We start from the raw sequence: 20,048 nt of genomic DNA, 5'->3' as shown, positions 1-20,048 counted from the left end.
AATACATCAGCTTCTGCCATCTTTACATGTTAATATATCCTTTTTTAACTATATGTTTGCAACCTTTGGAGAAAATTAATATTTCCTTAATAGCTAGCCACGAGGAACAGGAGGATTCTCTAGGTCATCGGGTATCCATGTTGCACAATGCCGTATAGGCTGCAGCACCTCTCTCTGCAAAGCCTGAGGTCAACACCTTCTGCAGTGGAAGGAGGAAAAGGACGTGACACTCCAAATCTTCTTGAAGAAGATTTAGCTATCACACTGAAAGTATTCAGCTTAGCGTTGATGGTTATTCAGGCCTTGCAGCCTGGGACAAAGTTAACTGAAACAATCCAACTTATTTTCAAATGCTTTTCTGTTACTCTTGTTAACAAGGTGGTGACAAGGATCACATTTCTTGGCTAATTCTAGAACTGTTTTCTTTCTTCAGGGGAGACTTCCGGGATCTAAAACCTCTCTTTTTCTGTTCAATTACTTCCTGGGATGGGTATGCCTCCCCCTAGTTAGCTCATCACAGTGTCATGACACGAGGAAGGGTTTTGAGAATTTCCCAGTGTATGCATACCATAAACTACTTTTCCAGCCTACTTCAATTTCTATCCTATAAAAAACATGTGAACAACTTTAAAAAAGTATTTCATATTAAAGCACAGGTTTTTGTTATTATCCAGAAAATATTAAACAATTGTGTGTAATTCCATATGCCAAATTCCCAGATACTTTGCTTCTGATGTCATTGCTCACTAAAACTCTGATATCTAGCAGAGAACTTGGAAAAATTTGTAGTTGCAAGAATTATTTTGAAGTGTTTTGCAATGAGTTTACATGCTGCTTATCCTTTGAATGGCCAGAATCTTGTAATAAAGACACAACAGCAGCATAACTTCTTTTTTTTTTCCCCTTCTTCTTTTCTGTTAATAAAAAAGCTCAGGCCAGCCACCAGGGAGTCAAACATGGTATAATGGCAGCTTTTAAATAGTGGGGGTTTTAAGTGCTGATCTGTAAGAGTGCTGAGGGGTTAAAATGTTAGGCATGATTGCTAATTGTGGATTACAGCCTCTTTAGTATTGCAAGGATGGTGGCATGGGACTGAAAGTACGGAAAACATACTGAAATAAATATATAAAATTTTCATCATATAGGTGTGTAACACAACACAATATCCAAAACTGAGGTTCAAAACTAGCTGTTTCTTCTATGACAAGAGAAATAAATCCATTTATAAAATTATCAATGCTCAAAGCAACAACACAAAAGAATTTCAAAAGCAACTGGTGTTTAATCACAAAACAAAACATCATTGTTGCTAGCCTGCAGAAGCTCAGATAGACTATTTTATTCAAGAATTGTCTGGAGAGTTTGTGTTTAGAAGCTATCCTTCAATTCCCATATATTGCAGTTTGGTCTCAACTAATATTTATGGTATTATACACATGGTAGGTTTTACTTCACAACACAGCTGGAAGTGGCTAGCACAGGGAGACATCAATTGCAGATCAAAGCCCTAAGCCACTAAGAAAAATTGCAAAGAGAAGAAACATGAGAATTTGCTTTCACTTCCTTAATAAGGCAGAAAAGAATTGCAACTTTTAATAGACATAATAAAACACTACAAATCTTCCAGAATGAGGAATATTTGATAAGTCAGAGAAATGAATCAACTCCTTGACTATAAAACTCAGGTCCTACTACCTTCAGATCACAAGAAAACCCACAGGCAACAAAAGTTTACTATGTGCTTTTGTTTAGAAGAACAAGGTGCGTATTAAGTAAAGAGAAATTGCAGCAGAGGTTAAAAGGAGAGCAGTACCAATTCTCTGGTTCCATACTGTTTTTCCACTTTGACTTTTAAATGCTTGAAACATTCCTCCATACGGTCATGGAAAGGACGAAGATTATCAGAAACTCTTCTTTCATGAATTTTAATTCCAGCCCCAAGGAAAGGTATCTTAAAGAGGGAAAAAAAAGAAAAAAAATAAATAAAGAGAATATTAAACCGAGTCTGACAACCCCTCAAGCTCCATTTACAGTATCTGCTAAGTCAACTGCAAAACTCCTACTGTGATTTGCAAAAAAGATTTGTTGGTTGATCTCAGATTTTAGCAGAATCTACAAGATGGAAAGGCTCTTGAAAAATGGGCTTTCTTAGTCCATTTTTGAAGAATGTTGGCTGCCTCATAGTGACCGCTTTCTCTCTTCAATGTATTTTAATGTTAATCCCTTATGAGAATAAACACACCATGTGAGAGTTTAAAAAATTCTTAGACTACTGGCCCACCTGCTTATGAAAGTGCCTGCCCAGCGGACTCCAGGCAGACAGTTTTAACTTCACTTTCAAATGGAAGATTAAGTGACTGGAAAAGGTTCGAATCAATCTACTGGGGGCTTAATCATGTGATCACTTCGACAATTGCTGCAGCAATTTAATATGTTAGTATCTGGTTACTGAAGGTGTCCTTTTCCTTTCTCCTTTATAAATTAATGCTTCAATACGAAAAATGAACAACTCAAGCCATGAACAGAAGCAGCTTGCACTAACCAGGCTGACTTTGCTCAGTTTTACCCCTGCACTTCTCTTTTTTTGCCACTCATCCTTTAGGCTGGGATCAGTGACAAGTAGCCAAAGGGGTTAAGACCTCTGATTCTTCCTACTAGAATTAAAAGAAGGTACATAATGTAATTTTTTTAATTGGGGCGAGGGATGGAGAAGTACAGTTATGGGTACTTACTTCCTAAAAGGATTAACACCTGATAAAAAGGTTAGGAAAAGGTCTATCTGTTCATTAAATATCTCCCTCTAATTTCTTAATAATAATAATAATCTTTCTCCTTTGTCAGAAGAAATGCCTTGCTTACCAAATAAAAAAAAAAAAAAAAAGAAAAAAATTATTAAGTGAATATGATGGTAATACTACTCTTATAATCCCTTCCTTACAATGTTTTCCTTTCCTATTACATTGCTACTATCACATTTGCTCCTATATTAGTGTAATAATATCCAGTTAAAAGCAAAAAAGACGGATCTTAATCTTTAAAGGTAATGGACAGCACACTTAGAAATGCTGTTTAATTAATAATAAATGTATTCACAACAAGAAACTTTTGTACTGCTTCTCTTTAAAATATAAAGAGATTGCATTACTTTTCAGTCTTTGAAGATCGTGATTTATGAAACTTACGCAACATACTTTTAGCAACCTTCTGCTTGTGACCTTTTCCAACAGCTCTACCATTGACTTCTAGCGATGTTGCATTAATGTTTGGGGCTTCCTTTTTGTGTTCTGACCCTATGAATACTATAACACTGTATATATCGATCCACGCACTGACTTTATCATATTTTATGGAAGCTCAATTTCAATATAACTTTTAAAAACATGATATTAAAGCCCTTCTAGTACAGACAGATCTGTTTGTCCTCTTTAGAGGGACTTACAGGGATAGATAGCCATAAATTACCATTTTATTTCCTAAGGCCAGATGGTATTATGGTCTGTATAAGTAGACCATTATATCCAGAGTACTTCTGATGGTCAGAAAGCAACCATATACAGAGCCTGTGGTGGACAACAATGCAGAGGAAAGTTGTAAAGGTTGGTGACTCAAACTAATAACCAAATTAAGATGAATCAAAATGAAACAGGAAAAAGCTTCAAACACATTAAGAAAATAGTATAAAAAATTGCATTAAAACTATTTGGAAGACTCATTTCAAGGCTGAGAGAGGAATAAATGGTTAATTCTTGCTGTCTCTCATCTACAAAACAGAGACAGAATCATGGAGTCATGAAACAGATTGGGTTGGAAGGGACCTTTACAGGTCACCTGTTGCATCCCCCTGCAATGAGCTGGGACACCTGCAACTAGACCAGGTTGCTCAGAGCCCACCCAACCTGGACTTGAATGTTTCCAGGGACAGGGCATCTAATGCAAGAACTGTCCCCCTCCCCCTTGCCCCTCCCCCCCCGCCCCCACAACAACAGTGAATAGCCACCTCTAGGGAAGAGTTACTTCCCAAGAGAATATCTGATATTTGCAGGTGCTTGTTTTCCCAGAAGTTCATGAAGTCCTTATGACTTGTTGTCACACTGTCAGTTTTATCTCCAGATACACAACCTGAGTGTGCAATCCTGTCCCTTTTAACCATAAATGTAGCCCACTACATGTGGGTTCTGATAAACCAAATTATGTGTTCTACAAAGTACTTTTTTGGTCAACTATTTTCCCTGGGACATAAGGAGATATATGGGTAATTCCCCTGATTTGGGTAGTGTTTCATCTAACTCTTAACAGATACTATAATGATGATATATGCCTCAGGAAATACGGTGTTATTTTTGTAATTAAGCAATTTCTCCAGTTTAGGCACAGATTTTAAAAAAACTTGAAGGACAGCATTGCTTAGGTCCCCAAGAATATTTTATCACATACTACATCAGAGGGTAAGGAACTATTGCTGTGGTGTTTTGTCAGTCATCTTAGCGTGTTAGTGATGGAATGCATGCTTCCTTATAGGCACATTAAAATTGAAAGGGTTGAAATCCTTTTCCCTACTTAAGGGAAACTATTCATATCTAAATAGGATAATGAATAGATGGTCATTTACAACTATACATACTCTAAAATGGAAGATTTAGCCTGAGAGAATATTTTACTGAGTCCCATTAAAAAACAAACAAACAAACAAACAACAAAAAAAAACCAAAAAAAACCCACCCTGCAAATTCATTCCAGAACTAGACAAGAAGTTTGTAATAAGAATCTTCATAACCTTCTAACCCTCCCTGCTTTGGGGAAACTATAAAAAAACACACCAAACCAAAACATGAAAATCAAACAAAACCCAAAACCAACCAGTAAAAAAAAATAAGGTAAAAATGACAGTCATCTAAGCGCTATGTTCTCCTGCTCCTGCTAGAAAGGAACAGAAAAAAAGAATAGCTGATGAAGCCTCAGATGACTGTTTTCAGTAAGAAATTACCTGCCAAGCAATTAGATCTTTGAGTCTATTCAGCTTTTCTTGATCCTCTGGATGGTCCCTGATATATTCTTCTGTAAAGAAAGCCTTAGATAAAAAATAAAAAAAAAATCAGTCCATCGCTTTGACAGGTAAAGAATGCAGTGATTACTCCAGTGACTCTAGGTTGTGACTGTGATATTGGTCATCAAATAAGAGACATATAAATGCTCCTGAACCAGACACTGCTGGTGATAATTCCTTACTATATCAGTTGAGAACTGAGGTGCTCTTTTTTGTTCAAATTTAGTCAGTCTTTATCCAACACTTCTGAGTTTGAGACCCTTACCATGAAACCTGATTACTGTTTTATTAAGCTTGCACTGAAACGAAAAAGGCACAAATTTGGAGTATCATGATTTACACTGATAAATTATCGTTTTATTCAAGTACCTTATTTACTGACATTAGCCAGTGTTATACAATAAGGGAATTCAACTCTGTCGTAGATAAGCAGTCAGAAACTGCATACACACTGCCTTTCACTGCCCAAAGGTTTTATCCACGCCCCCCCCCCCCCCCCCCCCCCCCGCCTTGGATATGAAAGAAGAATGTAGCTAAATAGTATCTAACAATATCCATGACTGCCAAATATCTAAAAAATGGTATTTTAGGACTAACATAGCATAAGCCATGCTCCTCCAGAATATGCCATGCTTACCACATATAATGTATGCGTGTATGTATATACACACATATATATGGGGTCTTTTCAACACTCTCTGAGTCTATCCGACATGCTGAACCTACTTGAGCATGGCACGTGTTTTCCATAAGGAAATGGCAGGCAGAAATAATTGAGCTCCACGGCTGTGGGGTACCCCCATGTTTATTTTCATCCCCAAAATATAATAATTAGTAATTTAGAGTTTAAATTTATATAAGCTTTTAACATTCCAGCTTTCTCTCCCACCCCACCTTCACAAGGTAGCCTTAGGGACAAATATTCTACAGTTCAGTTCTCCAAGACATTCCATTTTCGTTGTATTACCAGAACAGTTTTTATTTGTATTGCTATTTTTTAACAACAAACCCTGCTATACAGAATGGCTGCAGTTACTGGGAAAACCTGATGACAGCTTAGTTGATAACCCACATCTGAATACTCTAGACCTACTGTAGGATAAACTTGATTCATTTAATTCAGATCAAATTCTTTGATGTGAGAGCACCTATTTCATTACAAAAGGGGTACCATGTCTCACGTGTATATGAAAACCCTTAACACAGTAATTAATTTTGAGCTTCAATTACTCTAGTCTGTAGTTTCTGCTTTCAAAGACAAATGTCACCACAATATGAGGATCTCTTTATCAGTGGAGTTATGTCTTTCATATTCCCAGCCCACATTTCACTGCCAGTTTGAACAAAGGACCTGGGAGGATTATTAAATAATGTATCTGAATATGTTCTTTGCGTTGACTTAAAAGCTCTTACCTTCTCATATTTAGCAAAGCCACCCATAACAGCTGGATCAACAATTCCGTTCAGAAGCATAGAAAGTGGATTAATAGGAAGGTTCTCGTCATTCTGGTATTGGTTAATCATCATCAAAATTTTTTCATTTGTCATGGACATCGTTTCAATAGCATTCTCTAAAGGACTAATTGTAGTCTATAAAGAAACAAAAGACTTTTAAGGTTTATAAACATATTAAAAGGTATTTTTGGTTTTATAAAATTTCACATATATGAACAACAGTTCAGCAAACCAACAGAGATTTGTTAATTTCTCTCAGGGCTTGAGTCCTGAAACTATAAATTAGATGTAAAATATATTGATCCTATTAATACAAAGGTAAAACAGAAGTAATAATAGCTTTGTATACATAAAAATAAGTAAATAACAAGTGTGATAAATTTGAAAACTATTTTGTGCATGGGGATTCATACAGATACAAGTTTTACAGGTTCTTGGCATGGTGGTACACACCTGTGACATGGAGACAACCTCAAACCATCGTAAAATTCCAGGAAGTTTGTATGCTGTAACAAACGATGTTCTCTCAATCCACATAGACTATTAAAAAAAAACATAGCAGGGAGAAAATTATACTTCAGGATTTAAACTTTAATCTTTTCTGCCTTCTGAAATATCAGAGTGAAAAGAATGTAGATGGAAAACATATGAATCCTTTTGCATGAAAGGACACTGCAAAATTAATCTAGCACAGCAATTTGCACAAATAATTTTTCCGATTTCAGATTAGGTCATTTTTAGGCACAAAGCCTGCACAAAGCAGAGGAAAAAGAAAATTGCCCTTGAATCTTTTAGTATCTAATCCTATTTTTGCCGTCACAGATTGAATGACTATGACTAAATGACCCGTTCTCACTTCTACCCAATTACTTCCCAAATGTATTTCTGCAATTAAAAGCAGTGATAGCCCAATAATAAGTTGCCAGCATTCTCTCTCTCTCTCTCCCCCCCCCCCTCAAAATTTTTCCTCTTTAAACAAGACTAGCTGCTGGGCTTTTAAAATACCACTAGTTCATTTACACTACTGCTGCTTATTGTACCAGTATCCATTGACCTAAACTGCCAGTACTGAGAAACATAACAATGATTGCAATGAAGACACAGTCCAACTATCCCCATTTTCCACGTATCTGAAGTAAGCATGCATATTATCTATTGTCATCAGCAATGAAATCATTAACGATTTAATTTTTGTAAAACCATTTAAAGGTTTATTCATAAATGGTTTCAAAACTCTACAGTTTGCAATGGAAGCCAATGTGCAGCATGAGTCTTGATAATGCAGTGCAAACCTGGGATGTCAGAGCAAAGTTTGCATCTGAAGCATTTAGCTGAACAAAAGGTGAGAAGCTCCTTACATGAAACTGTTGACGCTACTAATCAGCACACACATGACTGAAATTGTAAATTTTTAAAAATAAATGGCTTCTCCAACTAATACCCCAAGAGCACAGCTTTAGCCATAAAGACTGGATGTTTTCATGACAAACTATAAAATATCAGCTATCTGTAAAATGAAAATAAAGTAACTTAGCACATTTTTATGCATGAAACGGAAAAATAATTTATGGTATTGCAGATTTCCTAGAATATTTGTACAATGAAGACTATTTCTTAGCAGTACACCATTAGGCATAGGAATAAATGTGACAAAGGTAGCACTCTAGTCTGTCAAGTTTTTATGGGACTAATGAAAGCAGACAACACACACCTCTCATTGCCAAACTAGCAGCTGACAAAAGTATTGTAAACTACAAGAGGCAAACCATTTGATATTTATTTAGATGTCATCTTGTTTCATAATGAAAATCTGCGCCAGAAAATGTTACTGCTTAACACGAATGTGTTGAACATACTTAACTAAATAATGTTTACCGGCAACTGGCACAGTGATGTATCACTGAGTGCACAGGAGCAGTGCTAAAATAGAGAAATCTTGCTTTTTTTCTTTTTTTTGGAACCAGACCCTAGAGGTAGGATGTCTGTAGCGAGTATTCCAAGACTAAGAAAGGATCTAGAGCAAATGTCAGTCACAGCTACCAGAACTGCAACCATCACCCTATCGTTCATTTACTTACAGCAAATTCATTTTCAGGGTCAACAGATCCTTTTCTGACTGGTCTTGAGTAGTGGAATCGATGCACATTGTTGGACTTATAAAAACTAAAAGATTTAAAAAAAGACTATTGTAAAATACAGATCTCAGAAACTTATGGAACTTGTTATCACAGTGAAATATTTCATTTTGATTCACTTGAGTTTTTAATTAAAAGCAAATTTTCCAGTTAGAAAAAAAGCATTTCACTGAGAACTCAGGAGACAACTACTTTATCTATAAATCAGTGTCATCACACAGTATTTTACAATTATTAAGCTTCAGCTTTTAATGGGGTATCATTTCCAGGCATAAATTTCAGAACTTCCAGATTAACATTAAAACCTACAGAAGAAGGTCAAGAAAAGATTTTTACTTCCATATATTCTTGCTGTGGCATGCACCCTGCATGCCTGCTTTATAATGGCATACCAAAGGAGTATGTTTTGTTAAAAATAACTGACTGAATAGAGCAGATATGTTCACCTGGTGTGTTTTTTTCACTCACGGTGCATGCCAAATCAGTTTAATCACATCTAACAATTCTGCTCACAATGCAGAACAATAGGTATTGAATAAACTAAACATTTGAAGCCATTATAATAATAATTTCTTGTGATAGATAAGAAAATATATATAAATACTTGTAGAGAAGGACATCAATGTAAAGAATATATTGCAAATTCAAGTTATGGTCTGTTCCATGTAGCTAATAAATCATTCTTAGTCATTGTGAGCACATAGTTTGGTTCAACCAGGCTCAGGGCTGGGTCCTGCACTTGGATCACAACAGCCCCATGCAATGCTGCGGGCTGGGGCAGGGGCTGGGAACTGCCCGGTGGGAAAGGGGCTGGGGGGGCTGGTGGCCAGCTGGGCAGGAGCCAGCAGCGTGCCCGGGTGGCCAAGGAGGCCAGCAGCACCCTGGCTCGTAGCCGGGACAGCGTGGCCAGCAGGGCCAGGGCAGTGCCCGACCCCTGTGCTCGGCACTGGTGAGGCCGCCCCTCCAACCCTGGGTTCGGGTTTGGGCCCCTCACGGCCAGAGGGACATGGAGGGGCTGGAGCGTGTCCAGAGCCGAGCACGGGGCTGGGGAAGGGGCTGGGGCACAAGTGCTGGGAGGGGCGGTGGGGGGAACTGGGGGGGTTTAGTCTGGAGAAGGCTCCGGGGGGACGTTATCGCTCCCTGTAGGCATGGGGGGCTCATCTCTTTTCCCAGAGAACAAGTGACAGGACAAGAGGAAACAGACTCTAGTCACATCAGGGGAGGTTTAGGTTGGGTATTAGGAAAAGTTTCTTCACAGAAAGGGTGGTCAAGCCCTGGAACAGGCTGCTCAGGGAGGTGGAGGAATCACCATCCCTGGAGGTGTTTAAAGGACATATAGATGTGGCACTTAGGGACATGGTGTAGTGGTGGACTTGGCAGTGCTGGGTTAATGGTTGGACATGATGATCTTAAAGGTCTTTTCCAACCTAAATGATTCTATGATAATTCCACAAAACTCATATCTACTCATCTTTTAGCACTGGCTGACTTGAAAGAACAGAATTTGCACACTTTTGGTTTAGTATTTTGCTGTCCCTAGAAAATTCTTTCATTTTGATTTTTGGTTTCTGTTTGAAAGATGGATTAAATTTAAAGCCATATTAAGTGAAAGCTAATTTTGCAGAGGAAAAGAAAAATTTCTCAGAAATATCTTACAGTAAAACCAAGCCATGTTTTGGAAGCCTAGGGAAACAAACAAAGGGAGAGACACCAAACTGTTGAGCTAAGGAAACTTCTGTTGTATTAGTTCATAGGAACCTATAATTTATGATCCAAGCTACTAAGATTATCTTCATCAATAAAGAAAGTGTTATATACTGCCATACTGAGTCAGATAACTTTATACAGTTCCATCTGAAAGGACAGGTATTTTGAAGCTTGTTGATAGAATAAATGTATTGTCATTGACTAATGTAACTAACAATTAAATGCACAGTAAAGTACACTCATAAAATCTCTAAGACCAGATGAAATCAGCAGTTTGGCTGAATTCTGCAGCTGAGACAAACAATTACATAGCTCCTGTATGACAAGAGATTGTACTTATGTGGAACACTGCTAAATAAAACTTTTACAAGCTCAAAATGTGGCTGGCACTGCACTGAAACTAGTCAAACAGGACCAGATTTATAAGCTGTCTTTCAAGTTACTGGCTTTAAAATGAATTCAAGTTGAAATTGGGACAACAGTTCATAATTTTTTTATTTCACTGGGGTTTTTTTTGTTTTGTTGGTTGTTGGTTTTTTTTTTTTTTAATCTTGTAGTACAAGTCCTGTGCTATGTATCTGCTTTATTTATTTTGGGGTACATGGGGAGGTGATTCTTCTTTTTCCACTCAATCAACCACAATTTCAGTAAAAATTGTAGAGAAAAGTCTGCAGACAAAGGTGACATCTGGTTTGAATCCAGCTGTGGAAGAGTTAGAAATGAACCTGGCTGACAAAAAGAAGCCTTCTATTTTCATTCTCTTTTTGGACAGCCAAAGTGTTGTTAAAGGTTTTGGTCTGAGTGTTTGTTTGTTGAAGTGTGGAGGCATTCCAAAGCCTGTCTTGCATTAAAAAGACAGGTGCCTCGGTTTACCTAGAGATATTTTGGCTTGAGATGCCTCTTTTACACCAGTTTCGGTTAGGGAGATACAGTCATACCTGGTGCTTTCACAAGGCACTGACAAGAACAGGGAGAAACCACGGCCTGCCTTAATTGATGGTGCTTGTACCTATGTGCTGTCCTGAAGTTACAAGCTAACAAATACTATCTTGAATTTTTTCATTCAGGTGTTAGTGATAAGCAACGGCTTTTACTGACCATGTTTGCAACCATATACATCACAGAATGGTTTGGGTTGGAAGGAACCTTTAAAGATCACCTCGTTCCAACTGCCTTGCCGTGGGCATGGCCACCTTTCACTAGACCAGGTTTCTCAAAGCCCCATCCAACCGGGCCTTGAATCCTTCCAAGGATGGGGCACCCACAGCTCCTTTGGGCAACTTCTTCCAGTACCTCAACACCTTCATAGTAAAGAATGTCTTCCTTACATCCAATCTAAATCTCCCCTCTCTCCATTTAAAAACACTGCCTTCCATCCTGTCAGTACAGACCTTGACAAAAAGTCTTTCTCCATCTTTTTTATAATCTCCCTTTATATATTGATGGATTATGGATTTGGAGCCAAAGATCTCACAAGCCTTAATTCAGCCAATATTCCAGTAGGTACTGTATGAAGTTTGGGCATCAACTATTAGAAGGAACCATCACTTTCCACACTTGTAGTCAGAACAATTAATTAGGAGCATGTACTAAGTTCTGCCAGTTCTACACTGGGTTACAAGTTTGGAATTGTTTGCCAGTCTGTTCTCAGAATACTTTGGACAATTAATTTCCTTTACTCCTTTACAAAATCTTGACCATAGTACCAATGGAAGCCATTTTGCCACCATATCTTTTGCGCTTGGCAAGTTAAATCGTAACATTCTGTTGTACAAGAACCTTCAACTCAACCACTCTCATACTGCTAGTCACCTGTAAGACCCCTATTTCCATCATTTGCATAAGAAGCTGTATTTAAAACTCAATAACTTGGACCCAAAGCATGGATTCCACCTCCCCTCCCTGTAACCAGGGTTGCTGGTTATGCTGTTCCTTAAGTAGTATATGGGTAGATGTTCTTTCATGAAATTCCCAGGGAATACAGAAGTCAGTAAATAAGACAGTAAAAGCTCTAAGATTCACTGGCAAATGACTGAGTTCAAAAAATAATGGTTGTCTGTCAGTTTAGGAATAAGGACTGATTTTTATTATATTATCTATTTACAGGAATTTACTCACTTTATAATTTGGTCAGGTACTGCCTTATTTTTGAATCTAGGTTGCTCCTCTAGGACTGGTTGCACTGTAAAACACTGGATGTCTGAAATTATGAAAGTTAAGGGCATGGTATTAACTATCAGGATGAAATACTGTAGGCTTATGAGGAAATTAAAATAATAATAATGGTAACAATGATGATGATAATAATAAAACCAATAATTAATAACAATAACAAAACCAACAATAATAATAACATTTTCCTGATGAAAAATCTGCAGGGTTCAGAGTTTCATTTGTGGAGCTTCCTTGGCCAAAAAAGGACAAGTTTTGCCAGCAGTAATTAGTATATATATATATATATACATATTAATTTTGAACTGCATATTTCTAGTATTTACTGAATTCGAATATCTGTAGCTGAATTTATCACACTGAATCATTCACTAAATTGTAAAGCCCAGCCAACTTACAAAAATTACATTAACAACATCTGACATTAACAGTTTCACTATTTCACTTCAGGCATACATAATGTCATGATGTTTAGCATTTTATCTTTGAAATCTGTAATTGAGCAGTCCTTTTACTTGAGATTTCCTTTTTCTATGGAAGTGTTATTTTTGAAATCCAAGTACTGTATTTCTATGTAAATACATCATATTCTTAGATATTTCAGTATATTTAAGACTCATGCCCCTGGTTAAGGTTCTGTAGCTTTTTCTTAAGTGCCTCAGTAGTGCATATCTCCTGTTTGTTGCAAATAGACTTAAGCAAACTCTAAGAAAGGACTGAAGCATATGATCTCAAAAACAATAAAATTAGCTAAGACACAAGACAGATTTATGAGGGCTTGGCTCTTAAGCTTAATGCACTTCTTTAGACAAGTCTATAATACTCTCTGCTTCCCTCCCAACAGTGTGAAGAGAAAGCAGTATTCCTTTTCTCCTCCAGCAGCTTCCATCAGAACAGACTCAAGAGACCAAGTGAAGTGTTACAATGTTACCTTGAGAATTGATAAAGGAAAATGGTGAAAACATGAAAAAAGTGAAAAAAATATGTCTGATACAACAAGGTGATCTCATATCTGTTCAGCCACTAATAATTTAAAGGAGAACATGAAAATAAAGCATGTAAGCAACTGTGAAGAGTACTTCTAAAAATAATTTAGAACATTCCAAAAGGTGGCCAACAATCTTTATGAGTTAATTTCCTAGGAAACTTTCTGAGAGTGACATATTTATGTTGCCAAGAAATACAGGTGGTACCCAAGTGCAGTGCCAGTCAGAACAATGTTCAAGTAAGACGTGGATTTGATATCAAGACACAACAGCTAAAAATGTGAGGTAACAGCCAATTTGTTGCTTTAAACAGCGCATTTGAATGTTCATCACTCATTTTGCCATTTGAAGAAAATAAAGGTAAAACCACATATGAACTTCGCTGAAATGGCTGTCGAGCACTGGAACAGGCTGCCCAGGGAACCACCCCTGGAGGTATTTAAAAGATGTGTTGACATGCCACTTAGGGAAATGGTTTAGTGGTGGGCTACATTTATAGTTGGACTCAGCCTTAATCTTTTCCAACCTAAATGATTCTATGATGACTGAAAGAGACATACTCCGTAGAACTGTGAGAAAAACAGACACAAACATAAACCAGACGCAAACATCTTATGAACAAATTAAAAAAGACATGCAGGGCATATAAGAAAAACTGCAAACTGAGCTGCCACATTAATAAACCTTCATCTTTTTTAGGAAATTACTGCTCCACACAGATAAAACTCTTGCTAAAAACAAGGTTTCCCCCACCCGCCTTCACTCTGTGATTTCCCATGTGTTTGAGGATACATTGACCAGGAGAGTTTTTCACATCCTCTCCAGGGGCTGAGGTGGTGTTCATCTTCTCTGCACTGGGAAATTGAGTCATCAGCTGTGTCTGGAAATCTTCTCTCCTCTCATACTCCTTCCCACGATAGATGAATACTTTATTCTGCAAGAAATAAACAGCTGATTTCTTGGGCTGTATGATGCTGAGGCAGAAGTTATAAATGCGTGTTCATCAGTACAAAGACAGCGGCGTCTCCAAATTTTGTAATGAGTGTTACTGGTTTTGGAATATTTATTAGCTATAAAGCAAGACACCATTTTGACCAGGTGCAGGAACGCAGCACTGACTCTCCAGAAACCCTGCTTTAGAATGAATGAAGATAAAGTAGCATCACCACTGAGGATGCTCCTGTACAGCAGAATAAAATCAGAATGGAAGGTAAGAAAAGTACTGAAATTCCTTTTCTTCTTGTTTGTCAAGTAAAAGGATTTGCTTTCAAATACATTCTGGATTCAGGTTTCACAGCTTTCCTCTGCCTGCTCCTTCTCCTTCGTATGATGAAATGTCCTCATTCACAATACAGTAACCCCCAATGTGCTCATTTGTGGTTCAGTTTGCCACACTTAACAGGATACTTCTATAATTACCAGAAACAAAAGGTGCATGTTTCCTTTGGTGTAATATTAGCATATCATTTCACTATTTTCCTAATGTTTTCAAGGCAACATTGGCCTTTAAAAGTGGCAGAAAGAGGTCTTTCATTGCTTTTCAAATATAAGGAAAGCTACCACATTAATTGTAGTATGTAGGAAAGATTGTATTTTTCTACAAGAAAACATAAAATATTCAGGTTAGTTTTATGCTCTGAAGACATGCACTACAGTGGTTAAAATAAAGCAATGAACTTTAAAAAAATAAGTAAAAGACAGTTGTGCATTAATTCCTGCATTTGGCGGGTTTCTTGAAGAAACAGACCCTTTGGATTCTTAATTTCTCCCACGGTAGTAAAAAATGGAGAAAAGTAAAGAAAACAGAGTAGATTCAGTGTATAGAGGTCTGTTTAATGAAAACAGTTCAAACTTATCATAATTGTCTTAAGATATCAACTAGCTGTTACTGTTCAGGAAAAAAACTTAGAGTAAGACAAGACAGTTGGTATGAACATGTCAGCTCAATGCATATTAGAGATCAAAATAGCAATCTGAAATTCAGTCATTGCGAGGAAAACAAAGAACAAACATCAGCATTGCACTGAAAAAATTCATAGTATATCCACATTTCAAGTACTATGTGCACTTGTCCTACCATCTCATGAACTAGGAAATGGGCAGCAAGGGAACTGGGATGTTAAAACGTACGGAATGGTTGCTGTGGAAGCAATGTTTGGAAAACCAAGACTTTAAGGAACATTACATCATGAATGGTACAAGGAAGGTGATTAAAGAACAACTGTTCAGTCTCTTTGTAAGAACTAGTGTAGAGAAATGATCAGATGACAAAAAAGGGCAACAGTACATCTCTAACACACACAGTTGTATACTGTGAGGCCACAGTATATTCTGGAGAGCATCAGTTCAGAAAGCAACTGACAAATTCATCCAGCCCAAACCATTCTATGGTTCTATGAAATTCACAATAGAACAATCCATGAAGGGCTAGAAAACAAAACTGTCAACTCCAACCCAGGAACCTGTTTATCAGGTAAGCAGGGAATATCTACCAGGTCAGTGTCACTACACACCTGCTCTATATTGCACTCTTCCCTACCGTACTTATCCACTATTTCCTACTGTTAAACATACAATATTTGGCTATGGAGTGCATTGGTCTGAAAAATATGCTGTTTCCATATTCATAAAGTATTTCAATTGTAGCTGAGAGGCAATAAAAATCTGAAACTCTTGTCAGTTCATTATAAGGTCCACTAAAAATATCAACCTCATGTGAAACAGAATTTTGGTTCTAATTTGAACACAAGTTAATTAATGACATTCTACTAGTTATCAATAACCTGTGTGGGGACTCATCTGAGAAATATGTACCAATAGAGCTACCCATACCAAATTACATCATATTGCTGCACCTAATATTTCTTCTAGTTTCCACCATCAAACTAAGGAAAGAATTGACTTAAACACATCTGAAAACATTTCATGCATATTCTTACAAGTAATAATTCACATTTTGATGACAGTCCTGCATCCAAGCAAAACTAATTTCATGGCAAATATCCCCAGAAACTCACTTGCATTAAAGTACACTCATATTTTTAGAAGCATATGAAAATAGATGAAAAAAGTAAGAATTTAAACAGATTTACCCTTAGAAATGTGGGGAATCCTTGGCCATAATAACCAACAGCAAAATAGTCTGGTTTAGGTCTCAGAATTTTCATGATGTTTTCATAGAATTTTGCTTGTTGAATCTGAAAGCAAAACCAACTGCAATTACTTCTCTTTAGGGTTTCTCCCCCCATTTATTTTTAAACTTCTACAGCAGTACTACGGCTATCAGTGGATATGCAAGAGCTATCCATTACTGGTTCATAAGCTATACCGATAATCACTGTGCACATGACACTGCTGTGGTACAATTAAGTATTGTTTACATTGATATGCAAATATAATACATAGTTAAATAAATGTGTGTGGCTTCAACTTTAATTGTTTGACCTCTGAATCAGTCTAAACCTTAATCTACTAGCATGAAAAGAAAAAAAGCAAACACCAAAATTGTACTTGACACTCTACACTTTAAACACTCAACTGATGACATTACTGAAATAATACATTTGGAAAAACTCCCTTCCTCAAATGTTTTCTGAGGTATGGATCCACTCAAACTTTCATCCTAGTGCTACACTAAAGACATGCCATGTAAAGGGCTTAGAATAATGTCTTCTGTAAAATACTAAGTGTAATTTAGCTTTACTGTTTTTATTTGCTTTGTTATGAGACATGCAACACTGCAACTTAAATGAAATTGGCAAAAAAATTGTCTTTATCTTTTAGTTTATGATAAAAAAAGAATTTATTGCAAGGAAAAGAAGCTGTCTTTATACACAACACTGTTAAGGAACATAAGGTTTTGATACTTAAGGTTTCTTTCTGGAAGAATCAGGGATATCTATTGAATGAGCCCTAAATGTTTGTTAAAGATCATGCAAGTGTGGAATCTTGGGGGTAGGAAAAAAAGAAAGTATGTGGGTTGGGGATTTTTTCTAATTAATTCAATTATAATGAAAACAAATAATTGAATATTTAGTCTTCCTTCTAGCCTTTGGACCTAGTTCTAATTCCTTGTGCCATATTACTTCCCCAGTCCCTGATAAGGACAGAATTCTTTAGGCTTGTCGAGATTCGAGTTCCTAAAATTGAAAGAAAAATTTCAAGGAAAAAAATACATCCAGGTGCTTTTTCTACCCCAAAGCAGTAAAAAGGCCTCAAAAACCTGTTATATTTCTTTTATACATGGTCTTTAAATTGCACTGAGAATGTTTCTTTCATCTATACAAGTTTCAAAATATCTCAGATGTCCACAACTTTAACAGTTCGTTATGAATCTCTACCACTGGATTGCTACAAGAAAACAGCAACCCTGACAAATGAATTAAAATCAACTGTAGACAATTTCATAAGCAGCTTTATCACTTGATAGCTCAAAAGTAGTAATTTCTGCAACTGAAGTAATTTGAAGTCCTGCAGGTCTTCAAATCTTACCAGGTTTTGACTTAGAAGTTCATAGTCAAAAACTTCCTTTTCATATTGCTCTGCAAGTTCTTTGCATAAAGATATGGCTTCTTCCCACATCTGCAATGCAATCACATATTCAAAAAGTAAATCCAGTACCAAACAAACAAGTTTTTAATGTGTCACTTTTTAACTACAGTTTTATTGATTATGCTCTCTTTAAATTGCAGTCATTTATTAACAGCACATTTAGAATGGAAGACTCAAGGCAATCATAAACTTCAGGAAAGCAGATTAATGTAAAAAATAAAAGTGTTTTATGGTTCATTATAGGAAGGAATAAGTAAACCTACTTTATTCTTATAGTAAGATAATAAAAAATCACCTGACCTTTCAGATACATAAAAAAGAAGGGTAAATCATGAAGGTGCAAGTATCCAGAATATACCCCAAGCATCGGAGCTGTGTAGGAGGAGATTGACACCTGCCTTTCCTTAAAACCAACACTAGCATACATAACCATAGGTAACCTTGCATATGACAGCTCTCCTAGTCAGCTAAAAACCTACAAGATTTAAATTGCCACTTGCTCAGAGCAGCAGCTTGTTTCTTTCCACACAACTTAATTACAGAGCTGCATAGGAAAGATTAGGACATTTTTTCTCATCTGCTATAGGCACTTAAACTGTGCAGCACAGAAGTGGTCTTAAAACAGAGAGAAATTCCCTCTCTTGAGGGTATTTCTCAAATTCTGTCAGTCTTCTCTTCTATTCAGAATAAAGAAGACAAAAGGGGCTTTTGAGGCATAATTCCCTACCAGTGGCCACATGCATTATGACCATTTTTACATGGTGCCACGTACCCTCGGCTGGATAGTTCTGAACCCCAGAGCTTTGTCCAGCTGCCTGCGAACTCTCTCTGATGGATCTGAGGGGAACCTGAATGCTGAGTAGGTCAGAAATCAGGAGGATTTTATTTTTCTGAAACAGTGGGTAGGGACTCCTACATTGTAATTCTTTCACATGCCAACAGCAAAACCGCTTCTCAGTTGAAGGTGAAGCAAATACTTTCTACCCTCTGAATTATAGCACGGACTTTCATGGGGGAGTTATGCCTTTATTTTGCAAAAAGCAGTAATTAATTGCCTTCCCTGTTCATACTTCTGGCTACAGCTGAATGAGACATAATGACTTAAAGGCATTACTGGGTCATAAGGCTAATTATCCAGCACTGCAGAATTTTCCCCTGCTTTCTAGTCCCTTGCTTTATTTCCAAAAATCTGAGCTCTACTGCCATATTATTAAGTTTTTTTTTTTTAAAAAAATAATAAAAAAAAAAAATCTGAACAAAATGCAGATACTGAGCATCAGACTAATACATTTTAAGTTTGGGATGCAATTCTCAGACTTCTGTGAATGAAATATGTCCATTTTGGACTGTCTGGATTTTGGGGAGATAATGACTGAATGGTTTGGAATGCAGTCTGTGTAGTCCATATTCTTTTCCTGGTAAAGGAAAGTACATTCAACATTTTATATTATTTTATTACTGCCTCACAGAGAAGCTTGTGACCACTATAAACATTAGCCATCTTTCTTTGTGAATACGGTTATTTAAAGAGTATATTCATATAGAACTGATATATGCTGTGAATAAGCATTCAGGACACAATTTTTACTCGACCCACATTTCAAAGAGGATTTCCTACACAAACACTTTATACAGAGCACATTCATTAAATAACTGCCATACAAAGCAACACAGTAAAAAAGGAGATTTGGCAGGGGGAAGAACTCTACAGACCTACCTTTCCTTTGTCAAAGTAGTCTATAATCTTCTCATACAAATTCTCTTTCAAGTGTCGATAGGTCTGTGAACACTGGAACTCTGTTGACATGACTTGGGGTGCACACTGTTCATCTGACCACTGAGAATAAAAACACGTTAAAAAACAAAATTATTTTAGAGTTCAACATTTCACACACACATCCCCTCCTCCCCCAAGGTTGGGTCCCTTGGGAACTTCGAGGTGGGTTTTTTCCTGTCTTTTTTACCCTTTCACAAAGAAACTGGGTAAGGCACTGGGAA

General features: G+C 36.9%; 1 protein-coding gene across 2 annotated transcripts in view; it reads right to left on the bottom strand.

The window, feature by feature from the left end:
* Positions 1-20,048, bottom strand: part of DOCK2 (dedicator of cytokinesis 2) — a 197,882-nt gene that overhangs the window by 7,347 nt on the left and 170,487 nt on the right. For both annotated transcript variants that reach the window (XM_040604553.1, XM_040604555.1), the window contains exons 38-47: positions 19,768-19,887; positions 17,991-18,080; positions 16,592-16,696; positions 14,292-14,433; positions 12,460-12,541; positions 8,578-8,662; positions 6,953-7,039; positions 6,458-6,634; positions 4,985-5,068; positions 1,814-1,951 (exon numbers count right to left, since the gene is read on the bottom strand). In XM_040604553.1, the coding sequence (XP_040460487.1) occupies positions 1,814-1,951; positions 4,985-5,068; positions 6,458-6,634; positions 6,953-7,039; positions 8,578-8,662; positions 12,460-12,541; positions 14,292-14,433; positions 16,592-16,696; positions 17,991-18,080; positions 19,768-19,887 (1,110 nt within the window). The remainder of the gene's footprint in view (positions 1-1,813; positions 1,952-4,984; positions 5,069-6,457; positions 6,635-6,952; positions 7,040-8,577; positions 8,663-12,459; positions 12,542-14,291; positions 14,434-16,591; positions 16,697-17,990; positions 18,081-19,767; positions 19,888-20,048) is intronic.

This window comes from Falco naumanni, chromosome 8, assembly GCF_017639655.2.
Source record: "Falco naumanni isolate bFalNau1 chromosome 8, bFalNau1.pat, whole genome shotgun sequence".
Lineage (NCBI taxonomy): Eukaryota > Metazoa > Chordata > Aves > Falconiformes > Falconidae > Falco > Falco naumanni.
Note: the sequence above shows the minus strand (reverse complement) of the source record. Positions and strands in the feature narration are given on the sequence as shown.